Here is a 24,578-nt window from a genome sequence, read left to right as displayed (position 1 = left end):
TTTCTTCAACTCCAGCTCGTTCTTAAACACCTTGGACGATTTTCGAACTTTGGCCTTCATTATGGTCCAAAATCTTTCCACCGGACGAATCTCTGGTGAATTTTGGGGGGTTGGCGGTTTTTGGTATAAAAACAACGTTATTGTCTCTGTACCAATCCAACGTCAATCGCGCGTAATGGCATGATGCCAGGTCCGGCCAAAATAATGCCTCACCTCCTTGGGACCGCAGCAAGGGCAACAGACTTCTGGAGGCACTCGGTGCGGTAAATTTCGCTGTTGATGGTACCCATTGGCCTGCCAGAGCAAGTATTTTTTGGCAAATTTGTCCACTTTCTTCTTCCTTATGTCTTTCGGAACATCAAACCGTGATTTGGCAAACGTAGAACTCCAGCCCCGGTATCTGCTTTGCGTCTGCCTTGATGTAGGTTTCGTCATCCATAACCACACACATCGGTTTCGTTAACCACTCTCGATACAGCTTCCTTGCGCGGGATACGGCCGCCGTGTTTTGTTGATCACGCCGGTTCGGTGCCTTCCGGACCTTGAATACACGAAGCCCAGCTCGTTTCATGGTTTGCTGAAAGAACCAAGCGGAACACTTTGCCTTCAGAGCCGCGTCGCGAATCGAAAGGTTCGGATTACGCTTGAAATAATCCAACACCTTCCGGGCCTTCACAGGGTCAGCTGTCTTCGATTTTCTTCCACTTCCAGCCCACCGCTCGGTCGTCTGGGACTCCTTAAACGATTTTACCACCCGAGACACAGTTGTATGGGTGATTCCCAGTTGTCTCCGATCCATCTCATGGTCGCTGTCCTTTAAGCTGTTATATGCAGATGAATTGAAATTTTACCGTGTGATCAAGTCGATCGTTGATTGTTGCACACTTCAAACCGATATCGAGCGACTAACGTTGTGGTGTCAAACGAATTGTAGCCAACACAGTAATTACTTTCAGCCGTGGTCAATCACCGATAAGATTCGAGTACTCGATGAATCATTTGCCGCTTGGTAGAGCAAGTTCCATCAAGGATCTTGGGCTTATCATAGATGGGAAACTGAGGTTCAACGAGCACATATCCATGACAATTACAAAGGTAAATTCCATGCTTGGATTCCTGCGTCGCAGTACAGCACAATACGACGACGTGTACGTCATGAAATCGTTGAACTGTTCTCTGGTTCGTAGCGTGCTTGAATATGGAGTGAAAATTTAGGCTTCGTATCATGCTGTACATGTATCAGGCACAGGGCTCTACATTTTCGAAGCTCTAAAATGAACTCGAGTTTTGTTTCTCTCATACAACGTGCTCAACGCTTTATTTCTATAACGCCTACACAGCAAAAAAATTATTTTGATATCACGTCAAAGTGGATGCACTACAATCATGTCGAAAATATGGTGTAATATTACTTGCTAAAAAGGACAAAATTATCATTAATACAATGCATGAACTGACATTACGCTGCTTTTACTGCATTTGTTTATTTATGTGGTCATAAAAATTACATGAAATTTTCGACATGATTGTAGTGCATCCACTTTGATGTGATATCAAAATTATTTTTTTGCTGTGTAGCTAGACTATCAGCAAGAAACGAAATTGAAAAAGAAGCACGCTTAGAAGGAAAGGCTGGCTGTGGATCTTTTTTTTAAATAGTTCGTTTATTTACTAGGCTCAGTCGTGTGTGACACTTTGCGGAGCCAAAATCAGTAATGTTTGATTTACATTTTAAATAGCAGTATTTTTAGGTTAGTATTGGGTACCAATTACTCGTGGCGGGCTCGAGGTTAATGGGTAACAAATTCAATTGGAAGGATCTAGGTGGGAAACTGGTTTCTTAAGCCTTCTTCAGATACTACTCTCGGACGGTTGACCAAATCCTGGCTGGGCAGGGGCAAGTAGCACAGGAACAGGAGGATAATAAGACTGGGACACAATGGCGGGAAATTGTTTGGAAAGGAGGAGATGGTCACATCAAACTCTAACATCAGACAAACAAAGGAATTCGTAGATCGCTTGCATGTAGGGAAGATCACGTGTTCCCAATACATCTCATACTTCACGGAAGGGTTGTCTACCTTGAGCCACTAGGGTATCCAATAGTCGTGCTCTGGAGGCGTCATTACCCGGGCAATACCAAACTGCGTGAACGATGTCATCATAACCAGTTCTGCACCTACATATATTGCTGTCAACGAGGTTTATTCTATAGAGATGTGCGTCTAGCGAGTAGTGGTTGGACATAAGTCTTGACATCACTCGACTGAATCCCCGACTTACATCCAGACCTTTGAACCACGCTCTCGAAGAAACATTTGGAATAATGGAATGTAACCACCGCCCAAGAGAATTATTTGTCCAATTGTTTTGTCAACTTAAAAGAGAACTCTGACGTACTAATGGGAAAAATTCATCATGTGAAATTCTTCTATCATAAATCTCGCCTTGTTGTGCACCCACCTTTGCGAGAGAGTCCGCCTTCTCATTGCCTGGGATTGAGCAATGTGAGGGGACCCATACAAAGGTAATCATATATGATCTTTCGACCAGCAAACTCATCTGTTCCCTTACCTTTGAAAGGAAATAAGATGAGTGCCTACCTTGTTTCATCGACCGAATAGCCTCAATCGAACTGAGACTATCCGAGAAGATGAAGTAATGGTCTATGGGCATATCGAAAATCATCCCCAATGCGAAGTTGATTGCTGCTAGCTCAGCAACATAAACGGAACAAGGTTCCTGAAGTTTCCGAAAGGCGGTTGAGTATTCATTGAAGACGTCGAAGCCAGTGGATCCATCAATGCGTGATCCATCAGTGAAAAATCTTCTATTGGATCTTCTCGTCGTTGCTTTGCTCATCGCTTTCAATGTAAGTAATGTCGATTTTCTTGTTAAACGAAACCTCATTATGGCTTTCAATCCCTTTCACTGCTCTTTCAATTTGTTTATTATGCGTTATGTCCCATTTTTGTTATTTCTTTTAGATAAATATGTGGATGGCAGATAAATTAAACATATTACGTTTAACCTTCAAGTGTTTTCCCATGAGAAATGCTTTATATATATATATATATTTTCATTTTCTGTCATATACGTCGTGAAACCTCTGTTGATGTGTTTCATCAAAGCCGAAACTATCCAAGTCTAGCGCTCTTTCACTCGTCCGTTTCACTGAAGCTTGAAAGTACGACCAATGGAGTGGTGCGAGAAAGAGAGACAAGCGATTGAACATTTGTTTGTGGACGCCGACTGAGGTTCTAGAATGCTGCAAAGCTGTTCGACTTTAACAGAAAAAAAGCCAGCAGTCTCTTCGTCGCATCGATTTGGTCGATTGAAGCTGATATTGTGACGCCCTGATCACGCATCGAGAGAATACAAAAATGCTTCGTTTAAGCTGCATTACGGCGGCTTCCGTGGGCCAATCCCGAAAATCTACCACCATACGGCGTAGTTTCCTCTGGATAGATGTTATAGACTATTTTATTTTGGTATTTGATTTTAACTAGTTTTTAAGAATAGAATTAAGTATTTTTAAACAGTCTGCTCTATCAAAGATGATCAACAAAAAAATAAGTAAATCTTATGGAACGTGAGATATTTATGCGAAGAACGATAATGTAGTAGTTAAAACACTTTAGCTGAATTTGATATTTGCATCCCCAACTCAAAACTTACTCCCTTAACACAAACAATTAATTAAAAGTCAATGTTATACTTCTTTTACTGTGGTAACTTGCAACAAACAAGTTTTTGATTTCTCCTACAGCAAATATTCATGGATTTTTTTTTCTATTTTCGTGGAGCTTTTCTAAACCAGACCTAATCACATGCTGTAATAATAAAAATCAATTTACCTATACACATTTTGTCACGCGCCTTTAAAGTGGGAAATTGTTTGAAGTAACTCCGTTTGATGGTAAACAGCAAAAAAAAAAATATTACATCCAAGAGGATGCACTTCAATCATGTCGAAAATCTCATGTAATTTTTATGGCCACAAAAATAAACAGTAAAAGCAGCGTAATGTCAGTTCATGCACTGTATTAATGATAATTTTGTCCTTTTTGGCAAGTAATATTACACCATAATTTCGACACGATGAAAGTGCATCCACTTTGATGTGATATCGAAATTAATTTTTTACTGTGTACGGGTATTCTCTTCAAATAATACAATTACGGGTTCGGGCAGATGATATAAGTGAACTCGGGTTTTGTGCTTCGGCGATAATTTTCGCTTATCTCTAAATATACTTTTTTGTTTCTATTTTAAAAGTATTTTTAGCCTGCGGCTAGTTCATCTTTCACTCTGACCATACGATAATTAAGGCTTATGCGAATATTCTCACCTAAAAGGTTTCTAATTTCACGCTTAGACTCGACGTTACCTGAAATGAAAAGATAAAGAAATCATTAGTTAAAAGCAACATCTTAATTTAAAAAAAATGTATATGCATGTCAAAACAAACAAGATTTGACTGATGAGCTCAACTATCAGCCCAGTGACCTCTGACAGTCGATTACCTTAAGATTCTTCCTAGTAAAGATCATGCAAAAAGGAACCACACGCGTGGGAATCAAATCGGAAGCCTCCCGGTTCCGTCGTGATTCAGAGCCACGCCGTGCAGTTTCAGGAACAGCGTAAAAAAAATATATGCACAGGGATAGAAATACAGACAGATCGTCGCTGATTCCCACATATTTGTGTTCTTTGGCTGGTAATTGGACCCGAGAATAAAGATCTATTTCAAGGTCGGTGGCACTCTCCCGCTGCATCTCTTCACTTGTCTTGGCACGGCTACAAGTTGCATTTATTACCTTAGCTGTCCACTTGCAGCGAAGGGGGTGGGATAGTGGCGGCTGGCAGGGCCATAGGGCGAACAGCAAAAGCCAGTCAGCCAGCCCCAGAAGAGGTGCATATATGATGCAAACGAGCTATCATCATCTCAGTTATTATCATAAATATAGCAAAGAAACGTTCGTGATGATGAATGTGCGCATCTTTTTCCTCTTCTTCTGGCTAGTTTTTCGCCATGAAGGCATAAAAACGTTCACATCACGCACCTCTGGCCCTTCTGAGATGGCGAGCCACGCCGACGATGACGACGACGATGCGACGCGTCGATGGAGCAAGCAGCTAGTGCGAGGCGAGATTAATGCGTTATTTGTTTCTTTGGTTCCACCAGAGAATGCCACGAAAGAAAAGCTTCTATGTTGTTGTTGGAGTTGTAGCGTGTGGACACGATTTGCCTTCTAGAGTATGTACGATATTGCTGCTAACTTGGAAGAGGCCTTGTTATTATTGCTTAAGGGCCTTAATTATTAGAATATTTTGAGAAGGAACGATATCCACTCAACAAACGATATGGTTATCTTAATCATGGTAATAACTCGCGTGATCCAATGGTTGGTGTTGAAATCTTTTAATACAATACAATTTATTGCCTGCTTATGAAGGAATCATTCCATGACAGATCCAAACTGAAGCGATATTCTAGCTTTTTTTTTAAGACAATAAGATTTTCTCTCAATTCAGTGGGCCAAGAAAAAAAAATACAATGTTTTCAAGAAATGGATTTTTCAAATAAACTCTCAGCTTATCCCAATCTTTGATGATTTCGAGCCAGTAAAAACAGTTGCAACTGTAAATCAATATAACCTGTTGCAGTACTGTATGTATTTAGTAATTTCAGCAAAAATAGTTTTTGCAAGATTGAACCGATGAAACTTTCCTTTACAATCTTCTATTGTTTTTTTTTAACGGTGGTATGATTTACGACGCTTGAAAAAAAAAAACAAAATGTTTTAGCATCCAAATTTACCCAACAGCTTTCCAATCGAACAGGTTTTTAACGCGTTTATTTTGATTGTTTGAATTGTCATTTTAATTTATTTTCTAAATAAATAGTAAGATAAGAAAAACTTTTCATGTCTTAAAAAGTTATGTTTTTTATATCAATGTGTAAATTGTGTTTTTCTTATCTTACTATTTATTATCAATCTCTATCGAATTGATGTTTATTGCAGCTATTAGATACACACCGGATTAGAAACCATTTTGTTTTTGAATCCAGAAGTGTGTTTACAATATCATTATCCATTTGAAGAAGGTAATGTATGCATGTAGGTTTTATTGTATGTGAAACCATAATATTTTTGTTCGATCTACACGTGTATGATCAGTCATGCTTGAAACGGGTCGTTGGATCTACAATAGAGCTAAGACTGCATATCTCCAGGTCAAACAATGTTTGCAGCTATCAAAATATAATATAGATGTGAACACGATTCTCCCATTAAAGCACTGCTGGACAGTAATGGAAGATGGTGCACTTCTAAATTTATATCTAAGACCATGCAACGACGAGACATTTGCACAATATTTCTAGATAGAGCTGGAATTAGGGCGTAACAGCTTTTGTAAACAATGACTTCTCATAAAGATTTCTAGGAATTCAAGGCACGGCTACGCAATCCAATACAACTATCGGGTAGGGGAAGTCTTCCTCTACTCGATGATGATGTTGATTTGCGTGGGCGAGCCTTGATTTTGTAGAAATCATCGAGAGAAGTCATTGTTTACAAAAGCTGTTACGCCCTAATTCCAGCTCTATCTAGATTTGTATTTTTTACTGCTCACTGAGACAAAACAGTTGATTATCAGTCACTAGAACAGTTCGATTTAGAATTATTTTATTTATAGTAGGAAAGAAACACTATTGAACCACAATTTGAGTAGGATAATTATGATAGCATAATTTAAAACAATTATAATGCAAAAGTCAGCTGAAAAAAATAAACAAATTGAAATATTGCATCTTAATTTAAAGGTTCCTAAACCACCGCAACACTAATATTGTTGGTTATGGGAAAAACTGGCACTTGAAATTAATTGCAAAATAGCTCCTGTGAGGGTCATTGGTTTATTTTCAATATCATGCCAACTCTATCAGTAATTTAGAAACGTATGGTACCGAGTGCTTGAAGAGCAACAGTAAAAGGTGCTATGCGATACGACTTTCAATCTTAAAATGAATCGTGACAACATGTGGGGATCGAGGGTCTATTGGTTGTTTGTACATGGGAACCGGATTCTGTTCAGTGAGAGAATATTGTTTGAATCGTAATATGCATCAGGTGTACTTTACAGCTGTTTATGAAGAAAGAACAACGTCAGCTTGCTGATGCAAAGGAAAAGCGAATCTTATCTTCCGACAGAATCAGACCTTTGGCTACTTGCTGAGAGCGGAACAGTGCACGATTCTAGACGTGCCGGGTGCACTCGGCAGTTCTATGGATAGTACAGTCTCTGGTAATTCTAGATACCATCACCTTTCAGGACATTATGGAGGAAGATGACCATGGTGAGGACACGATAAAATTGCACCGACTGGGCTGAGATCATTCCATCTCTTATGGGACGATAGTTGGAATGCTTATTTACTCAATTTATGACTTTATTATACTGAAAGCAGTAAATGATATCTTACCACTGTGTGAATCTGTTTCCGAAGAGTGAGAAGGTTTTATGACTGTCCGTTGCCATCAGGTTTTGGAAATTTACGATTGAGCAAAATCCATTTTCTGTCATTTGTGAGTTATTGAGCCAGCGTTAAACGAAATTCCTATATCTTTAATGTGTGCGTGCGTGTTCTGAATCTTCGGTTGAGTCATACCAATGTCACACGTTTCAGATGTACCTAAGAGTTGTTTGTCATGCTGAAAATCTCATATTGTTTATTGGATTATGAATTAAAATAGTCTGAAGATGCAAGATTTTTTTCTCTGTTCGGGTAATAAAACCACGGCGACCAGTTATTTGATCCTCTCACCCTAGCAGGCCTGGGTTCAATCCCAGTCGGAGCCGGGAGCGGGAAGTAAAGCCGTTGGTCCCCGGTTCATGAGTTGATGGGCCGATAAGTAGGGTCCAGGAGTGGGAGCTGCCTCCCTAGCGTCGGTAGCATTGGTGCTCAGCACGGAAAGTAAGATCGACGAAAAACAAATCAAGGAAAAAAAAAGTTATTTGATCTCTTGTATCACAGCAAATTTTAGTTTTCATTATCAGTTAAACGGTTTGCTGTATCATGATCAGCAACAAAAAAGCTTTGCTGAAAAACAGCAAACGATATTTTCACCGAAAAATTCAGCTAACATAAACGGTTTGCTGGATACCCAGTAAAGAGCTGTCACAGTCGCAAGTATTTGCATTCGTACGATTCGTACAAACCACCGAGGAGGAGGAGATAAACAAAACTACAAATATATAAAATATTGTTGGTAAGAGCACTGGTTATAATGAATTTTAACAAAGAATGCATGGAAAGACCCTGGTGATTTTGTCTTTATTATTTGTGTATTTGTATCAAAAATCTTTAATAGAAGCTGCAGCCCCAAGTGAAAATAAATTCGATTTACTGAGTTTATTCAGCAAAATGCTATGAGCTGCCAGAATTTTTTATTGCTGAAAAATCAGTGAATAAATATTGCTGATTATCAGTAAAATGTTGTCATTTTGACAGAAGTTGAAATTGCTGGAAAATTCAGCAGTATTATTTTGCTGGAAAGTTTGCTGATCTTTCATCAAGTCTAAAATCAGCAAAATTTTGCTGGGTTTCAGTGATTTAAATTTGGTGTGTAGTATATCCCGTGTCCTTAGTTTAGTGCATGTCGTATTACTCCATCACTATTGAAAAATGATGAAGTATTCGGTTTTGATACAGTTGTCATTCTTGCCTTCATTGAATAGATTCTAATTGAAATGTCCCGCTATTTATACCCTTCGAAGAGTGACAGCACCCTCTAAAGCCGCGCCCCTTTGTCTGTCAAAATTGGATTCCTTAGCAACAAAGTTTAAGCAATGACACCGATAATGACTATGCATCAGAACACTAGTCTTTACCACTAGAGGACAACGAATAGAAGATTAATAATCACGTAGATGAAGACTAACTAACTAATTTGTTCCTTGTTTCAAGATCATCCTCGGTGGACAAAGCCAAGTCTCAACAAGGCATAAAAAGTAACAAGGCCTAAGATGTGTTCCTTTGATTACTGAAAAATCCTGTTCCTTTAGTTTGAAGTAGTCAGGACTAGGAATCGGTGGTAGATCTTACATCCCGTAGCGTACCATGAAAAGGTGATCTACCCACGTTACAGGGCAAGATGCAAGATACAATTCCGTTTTATCAGTGCACTTGCAGTGGATGTTCATAATATTCTCATAGCTCCATATACCAATTGCTATCGAAAAACGAAACAATCAAACTCAGCAATTACTTCATTTGCTATGAGAGTCACTCATTGATTTATTTTGTTTATCAAATTGAAATTAATTGCAGCAGTATGAAGGTGACTGGCCAAGTAACAGTTTAACAGCCTTTTGGCTTTCTCTCTGGTTTTATAACGGCAATAAGCAAATTTTAAAAACCATTTAAAGTAGAGAGTGAATGGTTTTAACAATGAATTTAATGCAGCACTCTTTTTCTTTATAAACTGTGCAATTATTAATAAGACTAACTTGCTCTGTATATATTTTTTTATTGATGTTACGATAAAATACTCCATACAGGTGTTTTATCATTATAAAAGCAATTATAGAATCGTTCGGTTTCAAAAGGGATCAAAAAGCATACATTGTTTCTTTTTAGTGTCAATAAAGTGTATCACGGCTTACAAATTAAACTAAAAAGATGGATCCGAGTTGGAATCGGAGTCGGATTTGAATTTTTAGCATAAGGAGTCGAAGAAAAAGTACTGGCTACGGCTCCCACTAAAGCATAATTTTGAACTTAAGCTTCTCAAGATTTGGGCTACGTCCATCTTTTTTGGCTCATAATAAATTCGATTAGATTTGAGTGCCTATCATAAAAACACACATGTAACGTCTAAACGCAGTTTTACTGTTGATTTTCATCAAATAAGCCTCTTCATCGCAGTTCAAAGCCTTATGGTTTTAAAGTTTTTTTTTAAATTTCGCATCGGCGTGATGTATAACTATTTTAAATTTTACAGGACAGTTGATAGGATCTGTCCTTGTGATTGTTAGACTTTCTTTATTATCTAAATTTTTCAACATTATTAAAAAGCGTACGTGCAATATACCAAAATGTGATTGAATTTTTATTTTCATCCATTGTTCATTGCAAGTTGGTCCATTACTCTGAAAGTTTTTGTTTGATTCGATGGAAGCTGTGATTGGTTTCGTTAAAAGTTGGATTCAATTTCATTTGATGTTGTGTCCAATTTATTTAAATTTTTGGCATTTTATTGAAAACTGCGTGCTATATTATAAAAAAAGATTAAAAAAGTGTGGCAATTTATTGGAAAAAAAACATGATCGATTCAATCGGGAATTCTGACCACTACTCACATAAACTGTACCCATTGTATAACATTCCTCTTGAAATCGTGCCATTTTTTTTTTAAATATTGTCACCATTTCATTGAAACGTGGTAACATTTCGTCTAAACGTCTTACCATTTTCATTTTCATTTGATTTGATAGTAGTAACCAATTTTGTTAAAAAATGTGACGAATATGTTTAATTTTGTATGAAATTTCACCTTTTTGATGGTGTAAAATTTAATAAGTGTCCATTTTCATTGCAAAAGTTTTGACAGGTTTTGTTAGAAGTGGCGATCGATTAAGTTAAAGATTGAGACTTTATTGACATGTATTACTTTTACTTTATAAGCAAGGCATTTCATCAAAAGTTTCGATCAGATCTTTTGGATAAAAACATTTCTTCCATACAGCTTGTATGCAACTTTCGCGGTACAATTTAAACAAAATTATGAATCATGGTCGTAGAGAGGGGCGAGGGGCAGGAGGGCTTCAAATCACTCAAAAAGTGTCTACGTAGTTTGTAGACTTGAAGCCCGTACATCATCTACAATAAATCTCCCATATTTAAACAGATTGCATGTTTCTTATTAACGGGCTCTAATCTAAGGCAATTAGAAATATTGTTTCTTTATGTCTCAGATTTAATTATAAAATTATAAAATCATGAAATTATGACACGATCCCCTTATTTTGGATTCACAGACGTTTGTGTATCTAAAAATTCATATAATGTCTAAAACCCAAAGTTTTGATTTGTTAATATGTATAGAAGGGTCGAAAATTAGCACGTTAACCCTAAACAAACAGTCTTCAAATTTTTAAGCTATTACTAAAGATGGAAGCATTTCCATCTTAGAATATTTTTTCGAAATTCTGGTTGGTAATACATTTGGGATAACGGCATTCGGGGTAACGGGCCTTTGGGGATAATGGGGTATTCGAGGTACTGGCCTGAAACTCATAGGGTTTGAAATATAAGACTATACGCCAATCTGTTATTTATTGACTAAAATACACAGAAACAAATTCAGAATTTTACTGGTGATGAAAACATTCATGCATGTAAACTTCCCTTTCACATAGACCAGCAACTTGCAAGAAATGTTGCTTACAAAGATGGACGGTTGCTTAGAATTTATGGGATATCTCATGACACATCTCATAAAGTTACGCGATCTTTAATGTGAACTTGTATGATGTATAACGCTCCATTTATGTGCATCATAGTAACATAAATTTACTCGATTTTTTCGAACTGTGATACATCAATGTACAGCTTGTTAATTTATGATAGTATGACAAAAGGTTGAAAGACAAAAGGTCGACGGTACAAAAGGTCGAATAATGAGAAGGGAGATAAAAGGTCGAATGGATAAAGATCGAATGATGAGAAGGGGGACAAAACGTCAAATGGACAAAAGATCGAATGGATAAAACGTCGAATGGACAAAATGTCGAATGAATAAAAGGTTGACAAGACAAAAGAACAAATGGATTAAATGTCGAATGGATAAAAGGTCTAATGGACAAAGGGTCGAATTATGAGAAAGAGGACAAAAGTGTCGAATGTACATAAGGTCGAATGACAAGAAGAGGAACAAAAGGTCGAATGGACAAATGGTCGAATGATTCAAAGAGGGGAAAAAAATTTAACGATTCATAGAGGGACAAAATAAAAAGGTCGAATGGACAAAACATCGAATGACAAAAGGTCTAAGGTACAAAAGGTTGAATTAACAAATGGTCGAATGATTCAAAGCGGGACAAAAGTTTGAATAATGAGAGTTTGAATGAAAAAAAAAAATCAACGATTAACTCAAAGAGGGATAAACGGTAGAATGGTGGTAAATTTTTGTTGTGAAGCCCTCTTGACCAGACGGCAAAATTAAAATCGATTTTGTTTTGGTTGTAGAGCAGAAATGAAAAGAAGGAACATTTTGATAATGGGATCTTAATATCCAGTGTCATAAGCCATGAAAATATTATTAATCAAAAGAACTGTGCTTGTTTGTAGGAAATATAATATTCTTCTATTTTCTTAAGATATCTTTGTACAATATTATGCTGTTTTCCCTTTTTGAACCATTCGACCACTTGTCTATTAGACCTTTTGTCTATCTTCTAAATATTCGACTATTTGTCCAATCGACCTTTTGTAGCTCTTTGGATAATGCAAACTTTAGTCACCATTCGACGTTTAGTCCATTCGATTTTTTGTTTCTCTTTGAGCCATCCGACCTTTTGCCCCTCCTTTGCCCATTCAGCCTTTTGTTCCCTTTCTGATTATTCGACCTTTTGTTCATTCGACCTTTTGTGTCTTCGACCTTTTGTCATTCGATGTTTTATCTTTTGATCATTTTTCCCACAACCAGGTTATAGCTGTAACCTATAGGAGCACGTTTTGAAAGATAAGACTACACGCAAGTCTGTTATTTATTGAATAAAATACATCAATGTACAACTTGTTAATTTAGGAAGTTTTTGCTATACCCCGTATGAAAAATTCATTCCATCATTAAATTTCTGCGATATATAGCGCACCCGTTATTAACGCTAGATTTGGCGTAAATTTACACGATATTTAATGTAAATTTAAGAGCAGTATCGCACAAACGAACAATGTTGTATACAAGCTTGTTAGCAATTTCGATGTTTATGCCTACATCTCAAAATTAAACGAGAGGAGATTTTCTGTGTATAGATTACGCAATAAGTGGTGTAAGTATCGTACGTGTATTAAAATTAAGTATGTGTATCGTTAAATTTACTCTGAACCTTTTATTTTCAATAAAAATGACAGAAATTAATTATAATTTTTAAATCGGTCTGATAGGTACTCTAAAAATATTTTGAAACATATTAAAGTGTAAAATTATCTCGAATAAAGGTTATTTAAAAACGATAACCTCCAATAAATTAATTCTTGTATCTCATTTACCACTGCTGACTGATGGAAAGGGACGTGCTGTGCACTGTAGTTTGCCCAGCCAGTGGCGACAAAGTCGCAACAACGGATGCAGAATATATTCTTCGTTAAGCATAGCCAACGGGTTGTTCTCGCGCAGCCAATAAACCGTGCATGTAATGCTAATTACGCATAAAATTTAATTAAAATTAATGAATTTTATAAATAATAGACTTTACGGCAAATCCATTTTGCAGATGACGCATTAAGTCTGCGCGGATGATCTGTCCTGTCGTCTGTTGCGATTTCCTCTTGTGTTCATTCGACACTCTAAATTGGTTTCGTTTTTTCCTTTGCGTCATTCTTGGTAGCTCGTAGAAACTTCAACGTTTCACGTACCTACGCAGGGTGGAAAATTATATGAAAACTATACCGACCGACCGATCGATCGATCTATCGACACAATGTCCGTACTCTCTGGTCACGGTCATTTAGAACGTCCAGAGGCAGATTGTGTTTGTATTAATAAAATTAAATGCCATCTCCGTGACTGACGTGTTGGGCCATCCTATATCCTGATGCGGAGCTGTGATGGACCATAATTTTATCCAACGAATGGCCCATGGCGACAGGTTAAGCATCGCATCATCGGTTCCTTGGAGCCAGTTGATAGTGCGCTCGTATGTGGGTAATTATTCACGATTATCACTTATCAACACTGGAGCATTACGTTACTACCCATATGGTGATCGGATAAAGTTCTTTCTCCTCTTAGTTGCCCTCCACATTCTGTAATCAAATGTTCGGTAGTGTTTGAAGTAAAAATTAGTATAAAACCATTATGTGTTCATAAATTATGCGCAACCATAGTTATTTGCGGTGATGTAATTTTAGTTAAGGCACGATAATTTATTACCATGAAATGCGGTACTTTAGTTCTAAGTTATTATTGCTATTAAAAGTTATATATTCGCTTTTATACAGGGTGACTGATAATTCGTGTTACACCCGGAATGAGGTGAAAGTAGACCATATTTGCAGCAAAAAATGTAGGTCGAAAAATCATTCCTTACCGAGTTATTGGGGCCTATTACGGATGTCACTTCACGGTGAAAACTTGTCACTTGTCGTCACGGTGAAGTGATTCCCATTTGATTTGTACGGCGATCACGGTTCTTATTATGAGTTTCACTTCCTTATCACCGTGTAGTGACACCTGTAATAAGGCCCATTGATCTAATTATTTTACATTGCCGAGCAACACTACCACTTTTTGCTCTGGCACTCGCGAATATTACCAAAGCCCACCAGGGAGTAAGCATTGCTTGGCTACTATGATCAATCTTTGTTTACAAACCACTCTATTCGATTGGCACCACAGGCTTACTTTCGGATGAATTTGATCACGTTCTAAGGCCGTTCGCAATGCTGTTGTATTTTATAAGGACTGTTTCAATTTGAAACTAGAACAGAAACGCACCTCTCGCAGTGCTGAGTTGCAGTTTCATTATTCGAGCACTATTTTGCACCAGATTTGCAACTGCTCGACTATTCTGTTTTATTTCTGAGCGAGTTTGAAACACGAATGGAACTCTGTTTCAAATTTCTTTGGATGTGTTAGAGATGTTTCGAGAGCTTCACAAATAAAAACGGAGAATTTCATAGAGAACAGTAAAGTTTATGGAACTTGATGATTGCAAACATCTTTTAGAACTGTGCGTTGCGCTGATCGTGTTGCAGTTTTATTTTTGACAGTTTCAAATTATAGAATTGACGAGTAGTTTAAAACAATTTTGAAACTCAGCATTGCGAACGGCCTAACCGTTTAATGTTACAACAACATTTTTGATTCCTTATGAATACCCGAGCGAAATGAGGCACTTTGAATCAGTAGAAAATTAATTGCTCAATAACTCTGTAAGGAATGATTTTTCGACTAACTTTGTCATTGAATTTTTTGCAGCAAATGTGGTCTACTTTCACCTCCTTTCGGGTGTAACACGAACCAAAAATCATCCTGTATATGTTCTGAGCCTCCTTTAGCTCAGTCGGTAAAGACACAACTATAAAGCAAGACCATGCTGGAGGCAGCTGGGTTCAATTCCCGGTCCGGTTTAAGATTTTTTCGGGCTGAAAAATGCTTCGACTTTTCTGTGCATAATAATATAATATACTAATGCAGAAATGGTACAGGATTAGAAAGTTTTACACAGAAAAAAATTCTGAATTTTTAACTATCGCGTAAAATCTCCCCTCGTTTAATTTTGAGCTACAGTTGGCACAAACAACGAAATCGTTTACAAGGTTGCATACAATATTGCTAATTTATGCGTTATTGTGCTTGAACTTACACGAAATATCGTGTAAATGTATGCCAAATATATCGTTAATTTTATGTGCGCTATATCTCACAGAAATTTACATGAATTTTTCAAACGGTGTACAAGAAGACTATGTTTTGAATCGGCGTAGAGTCCTAGTACTCAGCAAAAAATAAATTTTAATATTACATCCAAGAGGATGCACTCCAATCATGTCGAAAATCTCATGTAATTTTTATGGCCACAAAAATATACAAATGCAGTCAAAGCAGCGTAATGTCAGTTCATCCACTGTATTAATGATAATGTTGTCCTTTTTAGCAAGTAATACTACACCATATTTTTGACACGATTGAAGTGAATCCACTTTGATTTGATATCAAAATTAATTTTTTGCTGTGTAGGGACATAATAAACCCAAAAAAAAAATGAAGATATGTTCTGATTTGTACAGCGATAAGTAAGGGAGATTTCATAGTATTTTATTTTAGTTTGTTTAACTACACAGCAAAAAATTTAATTTTGATATCAAATCAAAGTGGATGCCCTGGAGTCCGCTTGGTGACGGTTTCGCGGTCGGTTGTTGTTTTACGTGAATCCGATGTTGTTGATCTCATTTTGAGTGTTAATGTCGGAATTAAATAGTTAAATTGGCGATAAGTGATAGTTTTCCACCTAGGAAGGCACAGGACGCTGAAGTTTTTGAGAAAATCAGTGCTTTCCGATCATAGTTCGTGTACTTTTCTTCAGTTCGATTTACGATCCACGATGTTTTTTTTTTTCGTTTGGTTGCGCAGTGCCTTCATCGGATCGCGTGTGGTAATGTGTGTGAGCGTCGATGTCGCAAATTCAGACATTATTGAATGATCAGAGTTTTTTTTTGAGGACTGAAGGCAAGCATCAGACGATTTTGTGCTATCTGCGTGGTTCGATTTTTTTCTCCCGGTCCAGAAATTTGTGGCATCGCGAGTGAAATTTTTTAATTTCAGTTTATTTACGCGGTGATGACAACGGCGCTGATCTATTGTTAGGGTTTTGCAATGTGCATTGCTTTTGTGCACGGAGTGACTTGAAAAAAAAGCGAAGAAAAGTGATAGGTTGTTGTGTGGTTGGAGTCGCTGGAGAAGGAATTGTTTAGGGATGACTAAAGAAAAATATGCGTGGAAGCATCGGGAATGCGCTCCCGGGTGAAGTGATTTGGTGAGTACGTTCCAGTTGAAGATTGTTGACAAGTGTATTTGTGGTGATGCAAATTATGGTTTAGATGACGCATGGCTTCAAACATTTTGTGTATCCAAATAAAACATATTACATACTAAATACGCACAGGGCATCGTCTGCTGACCATTGCCGCGGGTATATTGTGGGAGTCCCAGGTACCCGGTTCAGCTTTAGTTGGCGGCGGTGGCTCTTCTTAACCTTCTACCCCCTGAGTAGTTAGTGCGAATAAGGGCGTCTATGTGATGTTTTGCTGTACCTGTTGTGGACATCTAGTGCATCCTGTTCCCTTAACTTGTTGAGGACACCCTGTCTTGCCTCAAAAGTTACTCTTTTTGAAGTACTAGTTTTCACAACATAAAGGGCACCATAAAGGGCATGAGATTTGATCAAATTATTCGCAGTTCTACTTGTCCAACGCCCCCGGCTGGGTGAGGGATAGAAGATGAGACATACACACACACAAATCAAAGTGGATGCCCTTCAATCGTGTCAAAAATATGGCGTAATATTACTTGCCAAAAAGGACAAAGTTATCATTAACACAGTGCATGAACTGATATTACGCTGCTTTTACTGTAATTGTTTATTTTTGTGGCCATAAAAATTACATGAGATTTTTGACATGATTGAAGTACATCCTGTAATATTAAAATTTAATTTTTGCTGTGTATTAGTTTCTGATGGTTAATTTGTATTTCAGGTTAATCAGTAAATGCTGATTTTTTGAGAAATTTGTTTAAAAAAATCTAAATATAACCTCATGGATTGTATGATGAATGTGAAAAATATAACAACTTTATTTTCGAATTGATTATGTACTCTAGAACACTAAGCAATAAGCTTGAAATACGAAAAAGAAGAAGATGACATGGGGCCGGATCATGGTGATGGTAATGTGTGGATATACGACTCTCATGCATCTGTTCACCATGGAGGTGTTCAGTGTTTGCATTCCTGGGAACGATTTTTTGGAAAATGATTTTACCCGAGATTGACGACTCCCGGGAATAACATTTTTCTTTCCCAGGATCACGAATTTAACGTATTTGTATTTATTCAAAAATTGTAGTGTCCACGGTGAACATATCAATAAAGGTTCCAACTCATTGGCAATTCATTCAGCGTTATGCGGATTGTAAGATCAACGCTGTTTGAGACACACCTATTTGCAATTCCTTGGCCACCTTAATACGGCTGATTTTTGTCATGAGCAGCAAGCTCGATATAAAAATCCGACTTGATCCCTCGGCAACTTTGTACCTACACACCTTATAGGAGCAAAAAGGAATAATATTTGTGGTGTGACTTTTGCATCGACTGTATACGTACACGGGTTCCATTTGACATGATCCTATTCGTTGATCCATTTGCAGCCTCTCAATCACAATTGGTGCGGTTAAGTTGTAATGGCAGCCATGAGAGCAAAAAAAATAGTAAAGTATCTCAATAAGCTAAGCCAACGGCGGTGATGAAATAGACAATTGCTCTGATATGTACACATATGTGAAGTTGCTATTCCAGCGGAGTAATTTCTTCACAACTCGCGCGCTCCATCGATCCTGGTTCGACGAGTCATGTCCGCTCTCCCTATACATCAAAGCGGAGACACTCATCATCTCGAATCTACACGGGTGAGGTGACTTTGAACAGACAGGTCGTAATCCTCATCCCCATAAGATTATGTAGGGCGTTGGAGGAGGTTGGAGACGAAGTTGATCATGACAAATTAAATTTGATGCTATCGTGATAAAAAGCATTGCAAAGTGCGGGATGCAATAAAAACGTTGGTAAACAAAGGGAACCAATAAGAACGCCGGGCCGGGCACCTCCGCGGATTATCACGTATCGTAATGTTGTTCAACGTTGCTGTTTTGTAGGTAGGTAGGCAGGCAGGCATGAGCGTAAGTGCTGAGGAGTTGAATGTGTTCACACAGGATGAGAGGTGAAGAGGTGAGAGTGAGGCACTTACCTGAGTCGGTTGCATCCAACGATGATCGATTGCGATTCCTGATACGTGCCTGAGCTTTGCCTTCGGGATGTAATTTATCTCTGGTGGGTGGCGATTTCGATGAAACGGGTTGATCGCTGTACACTGTTGTTGGGTTCGACCGGTAATTGGTTGTATGATTGCCAGTGCAGGGATAGTGTGCGGTTTCGAGGGTGTCGCATAACATTCAGTGCAGATCGATAAGGTGATCGGTGTACGGTGTTTGGTGAAATTGTGTGTTTCATGAAAGTAGAGGATATAAGGAACGGAAATGAGATTAGACCGACGGTGAAGGATTTTTTGTTGTAATTGAGTGCATTTTGACGTAGGACTACGTCTTTGCTTTCTATATGCGAGTACACTTTGCGAGTACGAAAAATGAATATATAATGAAAAGGGTCAGGTTTTGAACGCATATTTCTCCAAAGCATTAATGTGAAATATGTTATGCAATATGCCATTCAACGGAGGCTTCAATCAGCAATTTTGTGACATATAGTAAAAATAATGCAAATAGTTAAACAGCTAAAAAATTTAACTAGAATTGGAAGCATTAAAATTTCCCATACATATGCTTAGACCACAAGGTGTCTTTCCTAACACAGCCATCACATAGTTGATGCCTAACGAAACAAGCCGAAGCCGGATTTTTTTTGGTACTTCGGACGTCTTCATATCGATCGCCCAACACACGACATACAGACCGGTGAAAAGGCTTCCCGCAAGCAGCTAGCTACCAAGGCTGCCTGCAAGAGCGCTCTAGCCAGAGAAGTAGTGAAGAAGTCACAACGCCACTGTTCGAGTTCAGTTGCTCATCATGAGAAACACCACTGTGAGCCATCTTCATCAAGCGTATCCGTGGCGAAAGTGCTTACGGATCTCAGAACTCCCCAACCACGACAAAGATCGAACATCCCGGTACCGTGCATCAAATCCGCCGCTGCCAGAAGAATACCAACCTGTGATATGTGGCGTCACGATATAGTGCGTGTTGTTCATCGTAAAGTGAAGATCTGTCTAATATCAAGGCTACACTTTTGCTTAGGGCCAACAGCCCGGTAAAACATGTTGATTATTACATCCAAACTGCTGCAACCAGCTCATTCCATCGATTGCACGATGTACACAGAAATCGCGAACAAATTTACATCCATGGATGTAATTTTGTACCTGTTTTAGGCTATTACATCAATATTTCATACATCAGCTTGCATTACGCTGATCGATATTACATTTTTTTTTTTATGTGCAATCTCTAAACAGCCATGAACAATTAACCTCTAAATAGCCATTGATTTATTTCGTGGAAAACGGAAGAAGGAAATATTAAGAAAACCACTCCTTGATTCATTGTTGCAAAGATGATCTTGCACTTCATTTTGAACTTTTCCGCTTGAATCAAAACAAAACCAGACTGCACTAAGGAAGAGCTTTTGGCATGGACATTTTTCACGGATGCCAATAAGAACATTTATTCTCCATGGTTGCCAAATAAACTATTTGTTCCTTCGCTTATCTATGGAATCTATAGTATCTATTCTTGAGACTACAAGATCAGATAAGTCATATATGCACTGAAAACGAACCTAACTCAGAGAGTGACTCACGTTTACTCAGTTGTTAGCAATGTTGGAAAGTTCAATTTCAAAAAAAGTTCTTTCAGAGAATCATTTTGCTGAAGAATGAGCTATGAAAAAATCGCGATCGAAATGGGAATAAAAGATCCGAGATGTGCGAAACACTGCAGCAAATGGTTCCGAAAGAAAACTCTGCTTTGACCGAAGACGAACCAGCCCAGGGTCTCCTTAATAAAGATGTAATAAAAACTGAGTCTCTTGTCTCCTACATACATTCCGTCGGGGAATAATATGGAATCACCACGCTGAAATTCTGCCACTCTGCTGATGTTTTCTTTTTCTAAATAAGATGTTATGCATGATGATATTTAAGTTGCATACATGTAGGAGTAACCCGTGCATTAAATTTTTGAAAGTTTACATTTAGGATGCAACATTTATAAGGTTTTTACTTTCTGTAACTCTTATTTTACCTCCCTTAGCTCAGTCGGTAAAGACGCAGCTACAAAGCAAGACCATGCTGGAGGTGGCTGGGTTCGATTCCCGGTTCGGTCTAGGAATTTTTCGGGTTGGAAAATTTCTCGACTTCCCTGGGCATAGAAGTATGATTGGACTTGCCACACAATCATATCAATGCAAAAATGGTACAGGCATCGAAAGCTCTCAATTAATAACTGCGGAAGTGCATCTTAGAACACTAAGTTGAGAGCACGCAATAAGCTAATATGCGATGTACAATAAGTTTGAAATGCGAAGAAGAAGAAGAAGAACTCTTATTTTACGTTACTCATAACAGCAATTCCAACTTCTACAGTTGCTTAGGAGTTACGAATAAAGTAGTTCATGAGTCACACTTTGCTATTTATTTTATCACATATCGGGAACGGAAAGTTGTTGTTGAAAGTTAGAACAAAACATATCTCTTAACATACGCTCTCTCTCTCTCGTTGGTGAGTTAAAGCGGGAGTGATATTAGTTTCTCTCAATCTCAAGTAAAAAGTTTACTTGAGAAATAACGTTTTGCGAAATTTTCAAATCCCAACCCAATCCCACACCCAATCTGGGTAATCTCTACGCGCAATCATGGTATACTGATCTTAATGTGTAGACTCGGAACTGACAGCAGTTGAAGGAAATAGGCGAGAAATTGAAAGAATGAACTTTTGTATACTGTCAGTTTTGATCTAACAACTACTGACAACATGGCGCCACTTTACTAGAAGCGAAAAATTAAACGGAAGAATAATGTATGAACACATTCTATGTGACGTTTCATCGGTTTTTGTCTGTTTTTTGACAGTTGACTGTAACAGAAATAAAAGTAATAGACGAGTGCACGGATGGATTTGAGTTCACTCACTCGACAAAAAGTGACACAACAGCGGGGCCCTGTTTACTAAAAATGAACACATGAATAATACTAGCAACATTTGAAACGGGCCTATCAACTTTTTTACATAAAACATGTTAAGCCCTATTCGCGCGAACCGAATACGCCCACGCAAACTAACAATACCATTGGGTAGGAGAAATTCTCCACTTCCCGATAGTGCTCTTGGTTTGGGTGGGCGTACTTCGATTCTCGTGAAAAGGAACTAGCAATTTTTTTACAAAAATTGATAGGCCCTTTTCATATGTTACGCAAGCATTATTCTTGTGTTCATTTTCAGTAAACAGGGCCCCGCTGTTGTGTCATTTTTTTTTTCAGTAAATGAACAAAAGTTGCACTTGTCTATGTTGTTTCTAAATATGATTGCAAATTTGGAAGGATCGTTAAATTTTACATAAGTATTGATCAAAAGTGTCTGATTTGAGTAGTTCGAAACGATTTGGTGAGTAGTTGTTGAGAAATCTAGTTGAGAACTGCAAACCGTTGTAACGTCTCGCAACATAGTCGCTCACCAAATCATTTAGAGCAACTCAAATAATAAACTCTTGATCAATTTCTATAGGAGGCAATATCAAATCTTGAAGGTTACTTTTCATTTTTTTCTAGTTAAAATACAAAAACTGCCAATAAATTAGGTTTTTTCCTGGTAGAATGTATCTATGGAGTTTTTATTTTTTTCTTTCCAAAAATATTGTTTTGGAAGGGAAAACAGTAAAAAAATTTGGTACGGCAGTTCTGTAAAAAAATTTCCCAGCTCCGTCACCATTTTTTTTGTTTTTAAAAAAATGCTCGTTATTTCAATAAAATCAACATTTTCCAGTTTTCTGAATACAAATTATGTATTCCATTGGAAAATGTTCTCTACCAAGGGATGTTCTACGTAGATTTTTTTTTTAATTTTATTATGGTCACTTTAACACTATTGGGTCATTCGTGACTTGTCCGGGGGTGATATTTGAACTCATGACTTTGGCGTGAGAGGTATGGATGTAAACCACTACGCCGGGGTCGCCCCCAACTACGTAGATAGGCGTCCATACATTTTCAAATAAATTTGTATGGACCGTAGACCCGATCACGTACATAACCCCTAATTTGTCCACATAGCTTATTATCAGTTTTCAAGTGCAAGCGTGATTGAAAGCGACGGTAAAGAATTGGTATCAGCAAGTGAGACGCTTTTGGTTCAGTAGTAGAATCAGTTGGATTACCAATTTAATTGTGCAAAGTAATTGAGACAATTCAGTGATTCACAATGTAGTAGGGTTGGGTGATCTTGGATTGATCTTTGAATAATGAATGATCGATCATTTTCTATCCGATATTTGATTTTATGGATCGATTCGTTGTTGTTTTTTTTTCTCTATTTAGGAGATTTTCAGCTGCAGGCTGGTTCATCTCCGGAAATGATTCGTTGTTTATTCTTTCTGATCATGTTCAATTTCTTCATTGGAACCTAGAACAAACTATTGCGTTAAGAATTCTAAGAGCTTAATTGCGGTGATCGATTCTCGTCATCGATTTTCTCTTCAAATTAGTTAATTCCATAAATCATGATCCAGCTGAGTTATAACAAATCAGAATGTCTATGAAGAAATCATTGCAGTTAGGTTCATATGATTCTGAACGCAACAACTATTTCCTCTCACCCCGTGGTGTATTTCGAGTAAAATTTGACGAATATAACTCAGTCCCAATGTTACACAAGATAGGCTTAACAATAAATTTAATTTGTAATTGATTTCATTGTGTTGTTCTTCAGAATCACGTCAAACTCACTGTTTCCGATAAAATGAAATAAAAAACGAATATGGCAGAGAATTAGTCGAAATCGTCCATTTCCGTTCTACAGACCAGAAAACATCAATGCTATCAATGATTTCACCGTGCACAAATCAATATTACGTTTGTGTCGATATAATATCTTCTTCTTCTTCTTCTTCTTCTTCTTCTTCATCTTTTCCTTTATTTAACGTCGGTCTCTATTCCCACTCTAGTGCCAATCACCGACGGACATCGATTGCCATCCATTGACGGCAACCGAATGTGCAGGAAGGTAGCTTCCACACCTGCGTAGGATATCGCACCCATTCACAACACACATGGGCCGGGACCAACGGCTTTACTTTCCTTCCGAAGGAAGACGTGACCAGAGATTTTTATGCCTCAGAAAAATCCCACCGACCTCGGCTGGGATTGAACCCAGACCCATTGGGGTGTTAGAAAGCAGTCACGCTTACCACTACACCACCGGCGCCGGCTGATATAATATCATAAGCTATAAAACAAAGCCTATACGAGCGCGTTGCATGAATTGTTCTGAAAACAAAAGAAGCGTTCTTACCAAATCCACTTTTTTTTACCTTCATTCGTAGAACGAAGAAAAATCTAGAAAAACCAATGGCGTTTCAATGTGTCAGCATGGAATTGAAACTCGTAGAACGAATTTGGAATCAAGAAGCAGTGTTAGATTTCTAACTATATCAATAATTTGACTCTTTATCCAACGGTACGTATAGAAAGGTAAATAAATTTGGAAGTCATCTATAGTCGAATCAGTAAATTTTTGAGTTCATATCCGTTTAAAAAAGTGAAGTTAAGTGCGGGTTGTGCTTAATAGGACAGAAATAAATTAGATTAAAAACCCTAGGTGTAGGATATCAGGACTGATGTTGTTCGACTAGGAGAATAGGTCTGATAATGCAAATTAGTCGCCTCTATCAATCTTCTGTTGGACAGTGGTCTAGGATGGGAATTTAGCAAGTCGGAAATCTACTGGAGGTGGTGTTTTCGTGGTAGTCCGTTCCGATTTGAAGGCATGAGCTATTGA

At 37.8% G+C, this 24,578-nt stretch overlaps 2 protein-coding genes across 5 annotated transcripts in view; both read right to left on the bottom strand.

The window, feature by feature from the left end:
* The window catches only part of osp (outspread), a 534,113-nt gene that overhangs the window by 47,135 nt on the left and 462,400 nt on the right, over positions 1 to 24,578 (bottom strand). For 3 of the 4 annotated variants that reach the window (XM_065222626.1, XM_065222629.1, XM_065222628.1), the window contains one exon: positions 18,764 to 18,886. The exons of the other annotated variant lie outside the window; for it this stretch is intronic. In XM_065222626.1, the coding sequence (XP_065078698.1) occupies positions 18,764 to 18,886 (123 nt within the window). The remainder of the gene's footprint in view (positions 1 to 18,763; positions 18,887 to 24,578) is intronic. 4 annotated transcript variants of the gene reach the window in all.
* puml (pummelig) overlaps positions 1 to 24,578 on the bottom strand; it is a 418,871-nt gene that overhangs the window by 85,078 nt on the left and 309,215 nt on the right. The gene's annotated exons all lie outside the window — the stretch shown is intronic.

This window comes from Ochlerotatus camptorhynchus, unplaced genomic scaffold (genome assembly GCF_037179485.1).
Source record: "Ochlerotatus camptorhynchus isolate MF236.1 unplaced genomic scaffold, CSIRO-AGI_Acam_v1.1 ptg000176l, whole genome shotgun sequence".
In the NCBI taxonomy this organism is placed as follows: domain Eukaryota; kingdom Metazoa; phylum Arthropoda; class Insecta; order Diptera; family Culicidae; genus Ochlerotatus; species Ochlerotatus camptorhynchus.
The sequence above is the reverse complement of the archived record's forward strand: the minus strand, read 5'-3'. Positions and strand labels throughout refer to the sequence as shown.